This window comes from Apus apus, chromosome 4 (assembly GCF_020740795.1).
Source record: "Apus apus isolate bApuApu2 chromosome 4, bApuApu2.pri.cur, whole genome shotgun sequence".
Classification (NCBI taxonomy): Eukaryota; Metazoa; Chordata; class Aves; order Apodiformes; family Apodidae; genus Apus; species Apus apus.
Window position 1 is genome coordinate 20,693,388 of NC_067285.1, and position 12,028 is coordinate 20,705,415.

Sequence of the window (12,028 nt, forward strand, 5' to 3'; positions counted from 1 at the left end):
TCAACTTTTACTCCAACCAAGTATTATAGCATCTCTTTCCAGTAATAGAATTACTGCAGTTGAGAGCAGAAGAAATAACTTGGACAAAAACAGGGCTCTGGCACCTTGCCATCTGTTCTGCTGAATCACTGATAGCCTGTTTCTCTTCTTGTATGACTGTTGCTTGAACAGTATTTAAATATGATGTAATTGTATGCCATGTGTTGTTCAAGAACCCTGTTCTCTGCTACTTTGTTTTAATGCATTTGTATTCTCTTTTTATAGGCCTTTAAGCAGTGAGGGCTTTTATCCTCCACCTGTGCCCCCAAGAGGTCGCTGAATTTCTCAACATGTGTGGGATAGGAGAGTTTTTCTGTTTGTATGTGTTTGTACAGACATTTTTGGGTTGTCTTAAATTATTTATAAGGGGGAGAAAAATGTTTTCTTCCCTTTTCTCGTCCCTAAAGCTCTGGTGACTTCCCATGATTTTCACTGAGACTTCTTAGTGCTCTATAACTTTTCTGCTTGGAAGAATTTTGGTGCTTTGGGACTTCAAGAAAAAAGTATCATGGTTGGGAAGGAGAACACTGATGTGTGTCCTGGCTGCCCTGCACCAACGTGAAGTTTCCCTTTGGCTAAGAACAAACACGCGTCCTTTTAGAAACTAAATCCTGATAAGCATTGTTACCACAACCCTTGACACAACCTACAAGGGCTTGACTGGAAAACATGCTTGAAAAAGCACAGAAAATAAGTTGTTTGAAGACTTGGAAGGACAGTCATTATATCAGGAGCAGGTGAATGTACTGCTGTTTCGTGTAACATTTTGGATATGGACCTACTGACCTTTCAGAAGGTGTGCAATCTCCCTCTAGCAATCATTAAACCATGGGAGGACGAGAAGTTGTCTTTACTCAAGAACTTATTTTGCATACAGCCTTGAAAACTCCTTTCCCTTTCCTCTTCCTGTCAGAAAAGGAGACATTAACAAGGTGTTGTGTGTGCTGCAATTACCATGAATGTTCCAAGGCAGCTCGTAAGGGACCTGCTGTATCTCAAAACAACTGGACTTAAACCTTTTTTGGGGGAGTTTTTTTGGGTATATTGTTACTTGAAAAATCACATGACTGACCTCTCAAATTAGAGGAAGGAATTGGCAGCAATGCTGTGTTCTGTATCTCTTACATGGGTTTGTTGTGAAGATGGTTGAGTCACCATCCCTGCAGGTATTAAAAAAGCATGTAGATGTGGCACTTCAGAACATGCTCTAGTGGGCATGGTGTGTGTTTTCTTTTTTCTGGGTTGACAGTTGGACTTGGTGATCATAGAGGTCTTTTCCAATTGTGACAATGCTGTGATTCAGTCTTTCACTCCATGCTCTGCAGTAGTATAGCAAGCCTCCCATTACAAATGCACACACCTCACACACCACTTGAGTTCTTGGCCTGCTGCTGTAGCAACAAGCAGTCTGGGGACTGGACTCTGCTTGCTCTATTCTTCTGTTCTGTCAATGTGAACCTGCAACAGCTGTGTCCAGCCTTTTTTCTGCCTGAGGGCTTGCAAACTTCTTGGTTTGCTCTCTGTTTTCCAAATATAGAAAGCATGTAAAGCAAAAATTAATTTTGATTCCTCATCTCAAGGATCTCAAACTATGGAAGTGAGGCGTTTTTTTTTGTTTTGTTTTTTTTCTCCTTCCAGGTCTTGAAATCTTGTGTGTATCCTGGCCCTTGGGGAATGAGTACAGGGCTCTGGTTGTTCATGAGGGATGCAGATGGGAATTCTGCAAGATTAAAACATTAGAGTTCAAGGACTGAACAGATAATAAAATTGCTGGTAAAAAGTAAATGACCTGGCCACTCGTAGGGGTGCCAACCAATCCCCCAGCTCAGGTGGCAGCTGGCTTGCCTGGGGAAAGTGTTTGTTCTTTGTTATGGTGTGCCTCACAGAACCTGCCACAACAGATGGCTTTGGTGGGCCCTGTTGTTGACTGGGAGACTTGAGCACTGAATAAACTGAAGATGTTGAAGCCTCCTCTCTCTGTCTCCTAAGGGTAAGCTGCTCTGGGTTGGACTGAGAGGCAAGAACTTGAAAGAAACATATGGTGTTGTCCATGCTGTTTGTTTGTTTGTATACAAGCAGATTTTGAATGGGATTTGAAGAGAATATATATACACCAAAATAGGCAGATGATTGGGAACTTAGTATCTGAAAAAGGCTTCATCTAAATAGAGCCTGCTAAAACATAGTTGGGGTCTATTTAATGTGTAAGACCACAATGGAAAAGATTAGGTAGCAATGTGTCCTTCACTGCCTGCTTGTTGGCTTGTGCAATATTGAGAAGACTGTGCATTATCTTTATTTATTTACTTTTTTTTTTTAAATATTACACCTGCTAGCCTCTGAAAACTATTTCTGCATTTGTTCAGATTAAAACTTGTCTGATCAACGCTCCTCCCGCCCCGGGGCTTCTGCGGGGCGCTGCGCCCAGGTCATGTCACCCATCCCCGTGCCAGAGCTTTATCCCTGACAGACCCTCCCCTCCGCACCGCGCTGGGGCTGCGCGAGGTTTGGCTCCCCCCGTTGTCACCGCAGCCCCGTTCCCCCCGGAGACACCGCTCTCTGCCCGCACCTCCCCGTGCCCCGGCGCGGGGCTCGGGCCGCCCCCCCCCCGACCCCCCCCCCCCTCCCCAATCCGCGGCAGCGCCCGAGCGCTCGCTCCGCTGGGCTTAGCTCCCGGCGGCCGCCGTAGGAGCAGGCTTCCGGCGTGCGGCCGTGTGACGTGGCCGGGCGGAGCGGAAGTGGCGTCGCAGTCGGCGTTGGCGGCGGCGCGGGCCGGCTCCGCGGCGGGGCTGCTGCGTGCGCGGCGACGGGAGGCCCGAGATGGCGGCGCCCGGGCTGCAGCTCTGCGCGGCCGCCGCGCTGCTCCTCCTCCTGTGCCTGCTGCCGCGCCTCCGCGCCGACGAGCACGAGCATACGGTGAGGCGGGGCTCGGCCGCCCCTGGGGGCGCCGCGGCGCTCGGGCCGCAGCCCCGGCCTCCTGCCTGCCGGCCCCGCTCCGTTCAGGGGCGGCGGCTGGAGAGCGCGGCCCGGCGGGCGGGTGGGGGGGAGCGGTGGGACGCGGCCTCGGCCCCGGTGCCGGGCGGGTGGCTGCGGCCCCGCAGAGATTCGCTCTGCGGGCTCTTCCGCTGCGCGGGGTGTTTTGGCCGCGCGGAGCGAGTTTGTGCGGGCTCGGTGTGAGCGGGACGCTCGGGTGCTCGGGAAAGGGCTCCTGCAGGCTTTTGGTCCGGTTTGTACATCCTTGTGTCGGCCGCTCGCGTGGCACCGTGAGGCCGGTGCGTCCCACCTCTTCCTGGAGCAGATAAAGGCCGGGGCAGGTACGCGGGCAGTGTTTGGAGAGGGCTGCCTTGCTGTTTGACTTGCGCTCTGCGGGAGGAGTCGCTTCTTCCGGGAGAATGTTTGCGTTTGCTGCGGCACAAGAGTCTGAGCCGCACGGGGTTCCGCGCTGCTCGCCCTGTGGGAACCCGCTGCGCTGTGACAGGTCGCTGCTGGAGCCGGAGGGATGGCGCGGGGCGAGGCTGAGGAGCGAGAGCGGGACCGGGACTCTCGGGCTTGGAACGCTGGCGTGGAGCCCCTGAGGGAGTGGGTGCGGCAAGTGCTGCTGCCTTGAGCGCTCACCGATCGGCATGAGGGTAGTTTTTGTAAATTGCTTGCAATGTCACCCGAAAAAGAATCTCTAGGAAGCAAGTACTAGTGCATCACCAGCTCCTGACGTTGCTTCGGAGTGTTGTTTCCTACGGCTTTGGTGTGGGACGGTGGATGTCTGTGCGATGAGTTAAGATGTGCGTTTGGAACGAGACTTTGCTGAAAACCGTCCCTGTTCCCTCGCAAGTGGGTTAGTGTGGCTGTGATTCGGCACGTTGTCTGTCACAACTTCTGTGCTCTTGAGCAGTCTGGCTGGTGAACACTTGTTTCTAAACGTATTTTTCCCTAGGTATGGGAAGTTTAGTACTTGTTTTTAATAAAACAGATATATAACATTGATAGTTTTTGTATAAGCAATAGCTAATTAGTTGCCTAATTTCATGCATTTATGAGACTTGAAAATATTTAGGAATGTTTTTTTTTTTTAAAGCTAATGAGACTTAGCAGTTTTGCAATTAATGAGAGGAGAGTTAAACTAATACTAGTACTTTCAAGGAGCAGATACTCTTCGAACTAGCTTTCTTTTTGCAGAACCTGTGTTTTAGGGTTATATTTTTGTGCAGGTAAGATGGTTTTCAGCATAGCACCATTTGGCTTGATTTGGCTTGAGTAATTCCTAGTTATTCATTTAATATTGGTAGTCTTCTGGGGAAAAAAGAATTTCATAAAGCTGTCATTGAATTTATTTGGTTTTGAGCTCTCCCTTCAAAAGTAAATTCTGATGTTTCTTCAGTCTTCTGGCTGGTTATCTAAACAATTACTAATGGAAATCACAAATCCCTTGTGAAGGCTTGTCATTTTTCATCTAAATTACTCAAATCTTCAAGATTGTAACTGTCTTGGGTTAGTGTTCTTGTTCACATGATCTCCATTTTAGTAACATGATAGGTTAGGAAGAGTTGATGTAGGAAGACAGTTACCTTTTTTTGGAAGGCTGTCTCCTTGCTTAGTTATTTTGATACTTTAATATTGTACAGAAGATTGGAGTTGGAAGCATTAGTAGCGTGAATGAAACCTGAACAGAGTTTTCTAGTGGTACACTGGTTTCAAAAAGGAAATGTTTCTTAAATTCTGCATTCTAATGAATTTCAGGTTTTAATATGATTACAGTTGGAAGATTAATAAAGCACTTTGGTTATAGGAATATTACATTTTGGAGGCTCTGTCTGCTTTTGAGGAGGTGGAGGGGAAGTAGCAGTATACTGGTTCAGGACTTGGTAGCTTCAAAATGTAAATTTTCGCTAACTTTAGGACTTGACTCGTATGGGTGGGAATACACACCATTATGCACTGCCATTTCCCTATTAGTGCTTTCATGTGCAACTTCTTGTATTCAGGCACTTGGTTGTTCCTGGGTGAAGGTGTGTCAATACATCTTACCACAGTTTACTTTTAATTGCCAGTGTACAGGGCCTTATCTGCATTGAGCACCCAGAACACTTAGAAGTACTGACTGAAGTGTTTAATACTCCTGTGTTAGCAAGTTAATTTTTTTAATTCCTCTACTACTGCTATAGTTCATAATAGTATAAAATATTTACAAAGTAAGGCATACATGTATTTTTTTATTAATATAATTTGTTAACATTTTATGTATGTATTTTATGACTGCATAAGCAAATATTATAAAAAGCAGCTGTGCAAGGACTGTGCATGAAGCTCTAGGACTATAGTACTAGTGTTTCTGGAGATAGTAGGTATGGGTACTTTCATTGGGTCAACAGCAACATCCTTTATCTTAAATTTGAATTAGTCTTTAAAAATTATATCTGCAGCTCTCTAGGGGAAGAATAGTTTAAATACCATTATAAGATAAATACTTGGGTGAGCCAATAGTAAGTGAAAAGAAACTGGCATTTGACACAATATTTAAAATCTCTGCTATCAAAAGAGAGTGCAGCAGTGTTAATTAGACCACAACAGAACAGTTTATTAGAAACTAACTGAAAAATTCTCTGCTGTTTCCTTAACTTATTTTCATGCTTCAGAGTGTGTTATGTTCCCGCTTTTTCCTGTATACTCATAATTGGATCATTTTTAAACAGTTGGCTATTTACTTTTGGAAGTGATAGTATAGATTAAATATTGGTGGCTTTATCACAATATATGCTGGTCTTGAAGAAGCAGTCTTGGTGGACTCCTTTGCTTTCACACATTCTGTTGCTAGATCTGTTGGAGCTGGTTATTAAACAGACAACCCGTAAAAATATTCTGAAATATCCTCTGGGTTTTGTTGCAGGTGAATGGTCTAGGGAGTAGGTGGTATTTTTATTTTAATGTTGTTTCAATTTAATCTTCAGTGCTCTGTAAATGTGGAAATACATTACAAACATTTAAGAATATACAAAACCCAGCCTATGCTGCGTAGCAAAATTCCTGATTTGTAATGATTGAGAAAAACATTTTGATTTGACTTTTAACCTAGTGAAGTATGTCAAAGCCCTGAGCCTGTAAAGCTTGTTTAAAATTAATACATAAAATTATGAAGTCTGTGTAGTATCTGTGAAATTGTCAGTTAGAGGAACACAGTAGAAAACATGTCAGTGCATGTAAAATACCTCTTTACTTGTGAAGTTGTGTGCAGACAAGCAGCCTGATTCCTTTTTTGAAGTTCTTATGGTTCCATTTTGAAGAGGAGAAATAAATGTCACAGAAGCAGGACGTGGTGTGCCTGAGCAACCTTGCACATCTAGGATGCGTAACAATAAAAGGACTGCTTGTGCTGTAGTTCAGACTGCTGCTGGTACAGGTCTAGCCACGTTTTGGTGAGGACTGCAATTCAGAGAGAAATGGAGAGATGTTACTAGAAATACCCTGTTTTGTTCAAAGAACAGCATGAGGCTGAAATCCACAGTTTAATAGACTATGGATGTGAGCTGCAAACATTATTATCACAGAACTGGACAGACAGCGTATCTGTAAGATACTGGGGATTGGAAGCTTGGAATATTATTCGTCAGTTGAGTCTTACTTGCTGTCTCTCTTATTTCCTGTCCTGCTCCGGCAGCTTTGCTCTGCCAGTAATGGATAACGTTGGTCCTTTTTCCCCTGAAAGATGTGCCGGTGTGCAAGGAACTGCACTGTGGAAAGCCTCACTCTAAACTTCAACTTGATAAAAGGAGTAAATTTGCGTACTTTCTGAAAGAAACTACCTTGGTTTGAATTTATTTTGCTGAATCATTGTGTAAGATTTGACAGTTGGAATCCTCTCTGTGTCTCCATAATTTTTTGTAAAGTGTTTTCATGGTTTTAAAAAAGACTATCAGCAACCTGTCAGTTTCATATCCTTCTCTGCAGCCTTTCAAATATTGAATAATCTAGCCTTAATTGTTTTATAGAACAAGTAGTTTATTTCTAGGGCTATCATGCTAATTTCTATGGTTGTGCAAAGAGAGCATAAAGTTGCCTTCCACTTCATGAGTACTCTGCCAGGTAAAAGAAAAGAAAGATGCATGTACTGTGCTGAAGGTAGTCTCAGTATTGCTATTCTTGAGTCATTTTTAAACCATACAGATGTATGGAAATTACCTTTGTGTTAAGCCTCAAAGTGATGCACTCACTCAACTTTTCAGTAGCTCTGTTGTCATGGAGGAAGTCCACACTTGGCCAGGTCAAACTCTGCAAGCTTCATGCCCGTCTAATACTCCACAGGGGACCATGATGGTGGTAGTTGCCTTGTTGCCAGTATAGTTGGGTTTAACATGATTTTAGCTTTCATGTGCTCCGTGTTTCTATGGCTCAGTGCTCTGAACAGGCAGTGTGACCATATCGTGCCACTTTGAAACAGGTGTCCCCAGCTGTGATGAGGGCTGTAGCTGATAGCGTGGTTGCACTTGAGGTGCAGATTGGACCTTCACTGCCTGGATGGCAGTTACAGAAAAAAGTTTCTGAAGGTTTACCTCCCATTAATCAGATCATACCAGCATATGGTAGGTAACTTGTGTTGATGCTGGGACTTTCTCAGACTGCTCCTGTGGTGTTGCACAGTTGAAATAGATCATTGTGTACTCCATATAGTTACTGAAATTACTGAACTGGTATTAAGTTCAGTGCAGACAAGATACAAAGTTGAACTTGCTATGCTTGAATACTTATTACATTTTTCATAAATTATGTTAAGTAAAAGATATTTGAAATTTTGGGGTTTTTCCTATATTTGGAAGGAGTGAACTCTGAATTCTGGCACTGTTACCAAGTTGTTAAATGCTTGTGCCAGTGAATTTAATTAGTATCTCTGAGCTGTGTGTAGTATATTGTTCCTTCATATGAACCAAAACCAGAAGATCTTGCTGACATATGCCAGCGTAGAGCTTGCAGCATCTTGTTTGTTGACCTTTTTTGCCTTGTCAGTTGTTACGTTCTTAATAGGACACTGGTGTCCATCTTCTGGCATGTGAAAAGCTGCCTTTCCACAGTCTAATTCTGTGCAAACACATCAGGAAAAAGAATGAAGAACGTAACATTTCTGAAATAGCAGTACTTCAGTATAGCAAAATGAGTCCTTCATGGTAGGAAGATGTTTGACACTTGTTTTCATAAAGGATGAAGATGTAATTGCATTGACGCATAGGTGTAACTCTAAGTATTGGATTTATGTCACTCAGATTATCTGGAGTTTACTCTGCAGATCATTAATTTTTCTTCAAATTATTTTGCTGTTTGATATGTTATTTCATTAATACTTTCCCCCATTGCAAGCCTGAGGAGTTCCAATGTAGCTTTAATAGGAATATGTAACGTTGTGGAAAAACTCGTAGGCCCTGAAGGAGAACTAAGCATCAGGTGGTTAAGAGACAAGTGAAGACCACATTTGTTATTGTAGATGTTATAACTACAATGTAGTTACATTACTATATTAGAAAATGTAACAAGATTTTGAATAATATGAAGAAGTTGATTTCTGTCACTTTAAAGTGATCTGGTGCAGTTCTAGAAATGCAGAGATCCCTGCTCTGTATGAAGCAGGTCAGAAACAAGAAGCTGAGTCAAGTGGTGGTCAGTGCTTTCTTTATTCAGGCACAGTGAAAGATGAATCCACAGACCTAAGGATGTCATGTTCTATTATTGAAGGTTGAGCAGGGACATAGCTCAGTTCACATGTATGCAGTTGCTTTACAAGGAGCAATGCTAAAGTGATCTTTTGACAAATCAAGACTGTTTTCAGAAAGGACTGAAATATGTTCTGCAGCTGTTAGAAGAAGAAACAGAAGGCATACTAGGCATAACAGACTAGAAAGAGATGTGGACCAACTTGTCCCTTGTGACATTGGCAAGAGCTAGGGGTGGTATTGTAGTGCAGATTCCATTAGCTGCTTCTGTGACTGAGGGGACTGGAACTGTGATTTTTCTTTTTCTTTTCTTTTCTTTTTTTTTTTTTTTTTTCTTTCTTTCTGCATTGACATTATTTACCTGTCAGAAATGTTCTGAAGTGTTTGGGAAACTCCTAAGTGTTTCGTCTCTGCTGCAGCTCAGAATGAAATTAGTAAGGTATTTAAAATTTCATGTTGGAGATGGGTCATGTAAGAGGCTGGAATGACCCTTGTGTATCTTTGTAAACAGAAAAGATGAGGCTTGTCATTGAGATGACGTGTTAGTACAAAGGGATTAAAATATTTCCCAAAGCATGTTTGTTTAAATCCTTGAGTTTAACTTTTTAACACCTCATCTGAAGAATTTATTGCATTCCGTGTGTAGCTAATTATTTCTGTGTTGACTTGTCAGTATGACTGGTTATTCAAAATAAATGGAGATGAAGAACCTTTGTTCATTTCTTAAAAACAGAGATGCAGGACTCGACTCAGGATTTTAGCTGTGTGCTATGAAATAGTTATAGCCAATTAACATTTGACTTTATTTTCCTCTTCAATGTGCTCTGTGTTAGGATATTGGTTTTAAAATATCTCTCAAATTCTTCTGTACTTCAAAAAAATATCAGGATCTATATGGTGATTGTGCTTTCAAATGGGTACAGTTATAAGTAGGATTTTTTTTCTGCCTTTAAAGTTAGATCACTGTACCTCGTAATCTGTGGAAATTTTAGTAGGTGAAGTTGTATTGGGTGAGAGGCTTTGTAGTAACCAGCAAACCTCATCCAGATGCATTCAGATAGATACAGTGAAAGTAATGATTTCAAATCACTTAATTCTGCTGAATTAATGCAGTATTTTAATACTGATATATGAATGGCTTGGAGGACTTCTTTGTTGTTGAAAAGTTATGAAGGACTTGAAAAAAAATTACTGGCTCTTAGCCAAGGAATAAGTTTTCCTGGCTCACAATAGCTGTTGAAAGTGAAGGCTGGATGTTTCCAGAAATAATTTAATGGCAGCCACCAGACTTCTTTCTGCTCTGTTTTTTGACTGTGAAAATGTTGGAAATGCATCACAGTACAGTCCTTCTGTCTGACTGTTTTGTCACTTAGCTACTGTAGGTATGCCACGTCTTAATTTTAGCACTTCCTTTGAGGTGTTGTGCTTTCTGGGAATTTTAAATGTAATTTAGACCATTGCAGAAATGAAAAGGAGTTGCATTTTAGGAAAATACAGTGTACCTTTCACCATGGGTAGGTTGCCTTATTTAGTTGCTAAGATCTTGTTTAGCTATTTCCTTTGTCTTAGTCGAGATAGTTTTGCTTTTAATGGATCCATGTTTCCGCAAAAATTTACAAGAGCTTTTTTATTTTTCAGACTTCTGCTTTTTTCCACTTCTGCTCTCTGCATCTTCTGCTTCTCTATTATATTTGTATGAGTCTTCCTCTTCTGATACTTCAGTGCTAGGGTCTGGGAAAGTGTACAATCAATTAAGCTTTTCTTTTGTAGGAAAGCAGGCTGAAAATCTTGTCTTGGAATACCTGAGTACCTGCCACCCACGATACTGAAATATTTGACTGTCTTTAAATGTAACAGTTGCCTGTGATTGAGCAATCTGGCCTTGCTAGTTAATATGAATGAGAGAGTTTCTTGAATATTTTTATTCTGCTGGGCATCTCATCTAATTCAATAACTTTTATCTTTCAGTACCAAGATAAAGAGGAAGTTGTTTTATGGATGAATACAGTAGGACCCTACCACAATCGCCAAGAAACATACAAATACTTCTCTCTCCCTTTCTGTGTGGGATCAAAAAAAAGCATCAGCCACTACCATGAAACCCTAGGAGAAGCACTTCAAGGAGTTGAATTGGAATTTAGTGGTCTTGACATCAAATTTAAAGGTAAGCACTTGAAAATGCATTAAGTCACTTAAAAAAAACCTCCACAAACCCTTAAAACTTTATTTTTTTAACTAGAAGAACTGAAAGTTAGCTGCTACTAGCAACTAAGTGTATTGTGTTTTGTTACTTGAAATGTCCTGCAAGGTTGTCTTATCACCACTGGCTTTTCAGTTTACAGTAAAGTTTTCATCTATGTGCTCTTTAAGGGAGGTGTTTGCAGCAGATGTATGCTTCTGAAGTAACTGATTACAATTTATAAAGTAAAACTGAGCCTCCTGTGTATGAATGATTAAAAGGATATTTATTGGATATTAACATTCTGGAGTTATCAGTTCTGAAGATGTGATTTATTTTTTTTTTTATGGTGTTGGTTACTTGCAGACTCTGCAGTTGGAAAGGAGTAACAAGGGCTTAACATCTCGAAGTTCTACTTTAACGCAAAGTTAATTATTTGTACTTGGTTACAGTGTAGTTTAAAATACCTTTCACAAATACCTTTATATTTTTAGCTCTAACTTATCATATGTTAGTCATGATGGAGTTGGTAAAGTTTTTTTTCCTTGTTTCCTGCCCTCTCCCTCTATCCATACTGTTCCAAAGATGACATTTAACTTCTTGGTGTTGAGGGCTGATTCTTCTATTGCGTGATTTCTCTGTATGTGTTCTTTGGTACCCGTAGTCCTTTCAGATCTCTCTAACTGGTAATTGCAGAGCTTCAAATAATAACACTCTTTTTGTCTGTACTGATTTTTAACATCTATATATTTAGTCCCATTTGGATTTCTGTGTATATGTATTCTTTTCCCTAGAGGGCTACAGTTAATTGCATCACCAGTGCTTAACTGGATGGAAAACTTATACATAGTATCTCTTGTGTGAGCACTTGCAATCAGATGGGATGTGGTTTCTGTAAGTTACCAAAGTTTATTCAAAGCTGGACTTCAGCAAAATAAGAGACTAGATTATGTTTGTGTTATAGGTAAGGTAAGTGGAGTAAAATTTTAAAAGCTTCTTAGAACCAGTAATCCTTCTTCAAAATTGAAAGAAGAGAGAAGGCAACTGGCAGTAAATCAACACTGCTGTGAAGATTAAGTAAAACTGTTAGAATATGACACGTTTTTATTTTTACAGCCAA

General features: G+C 41.4%; 2 protein-coding genes across 5 annotated transcripts in view; both read left to right on the forward strand.

The window, feature by feature from the left end:
- The window catches only part of PIK3AP1 (phosphoinositide-3-kinase adaptor protein 1), a 45,492-nt gene extending 43,490 nt beyond the window's left edge, over window positions 1–2,002 (forward strand). For all 4 annotated transcript variants that reach the window (XM_051617011.1, XM_051617008.1, XM_051617010.1 and 1 more), the window contains one exon: window positions 265–2,002. In XM_051617011.1, coding sequence (XP_051472971.1) covers window positions 265–319 — 55 coding nt within the window. In that variant the 3' untranslated portion in view covers window positions 320–2,002. The remainder of the gene's footprint in view (window positions 1–264) is intronic.
- Window positions 2,003–2,785: 783 nt separating this feature from the next.
- The window catches only part of TM9SF3 (transmembrane 9 superfamily member 3), a 46,594-nt gene continuing 37,351 nt past the window's right edge, over window positions 2,786–12,028 (forward strand). The window contains exons 1-2 of the mRNA XM_051617012.1: window positions 2,786–2,955; window positions 10,698–10,893. Of these exons, the coding sequence (XP_051472972.1) occupies window positions 2,860–2,955; window positions 10,698–10,893 (292 nt within the window). The 5' untranslated portion in view covers window positions 2,786–2,859. The remainder of the gene's footprint in view (window positions 2,956–10,697; window positions 10,894–12,028) is intronic.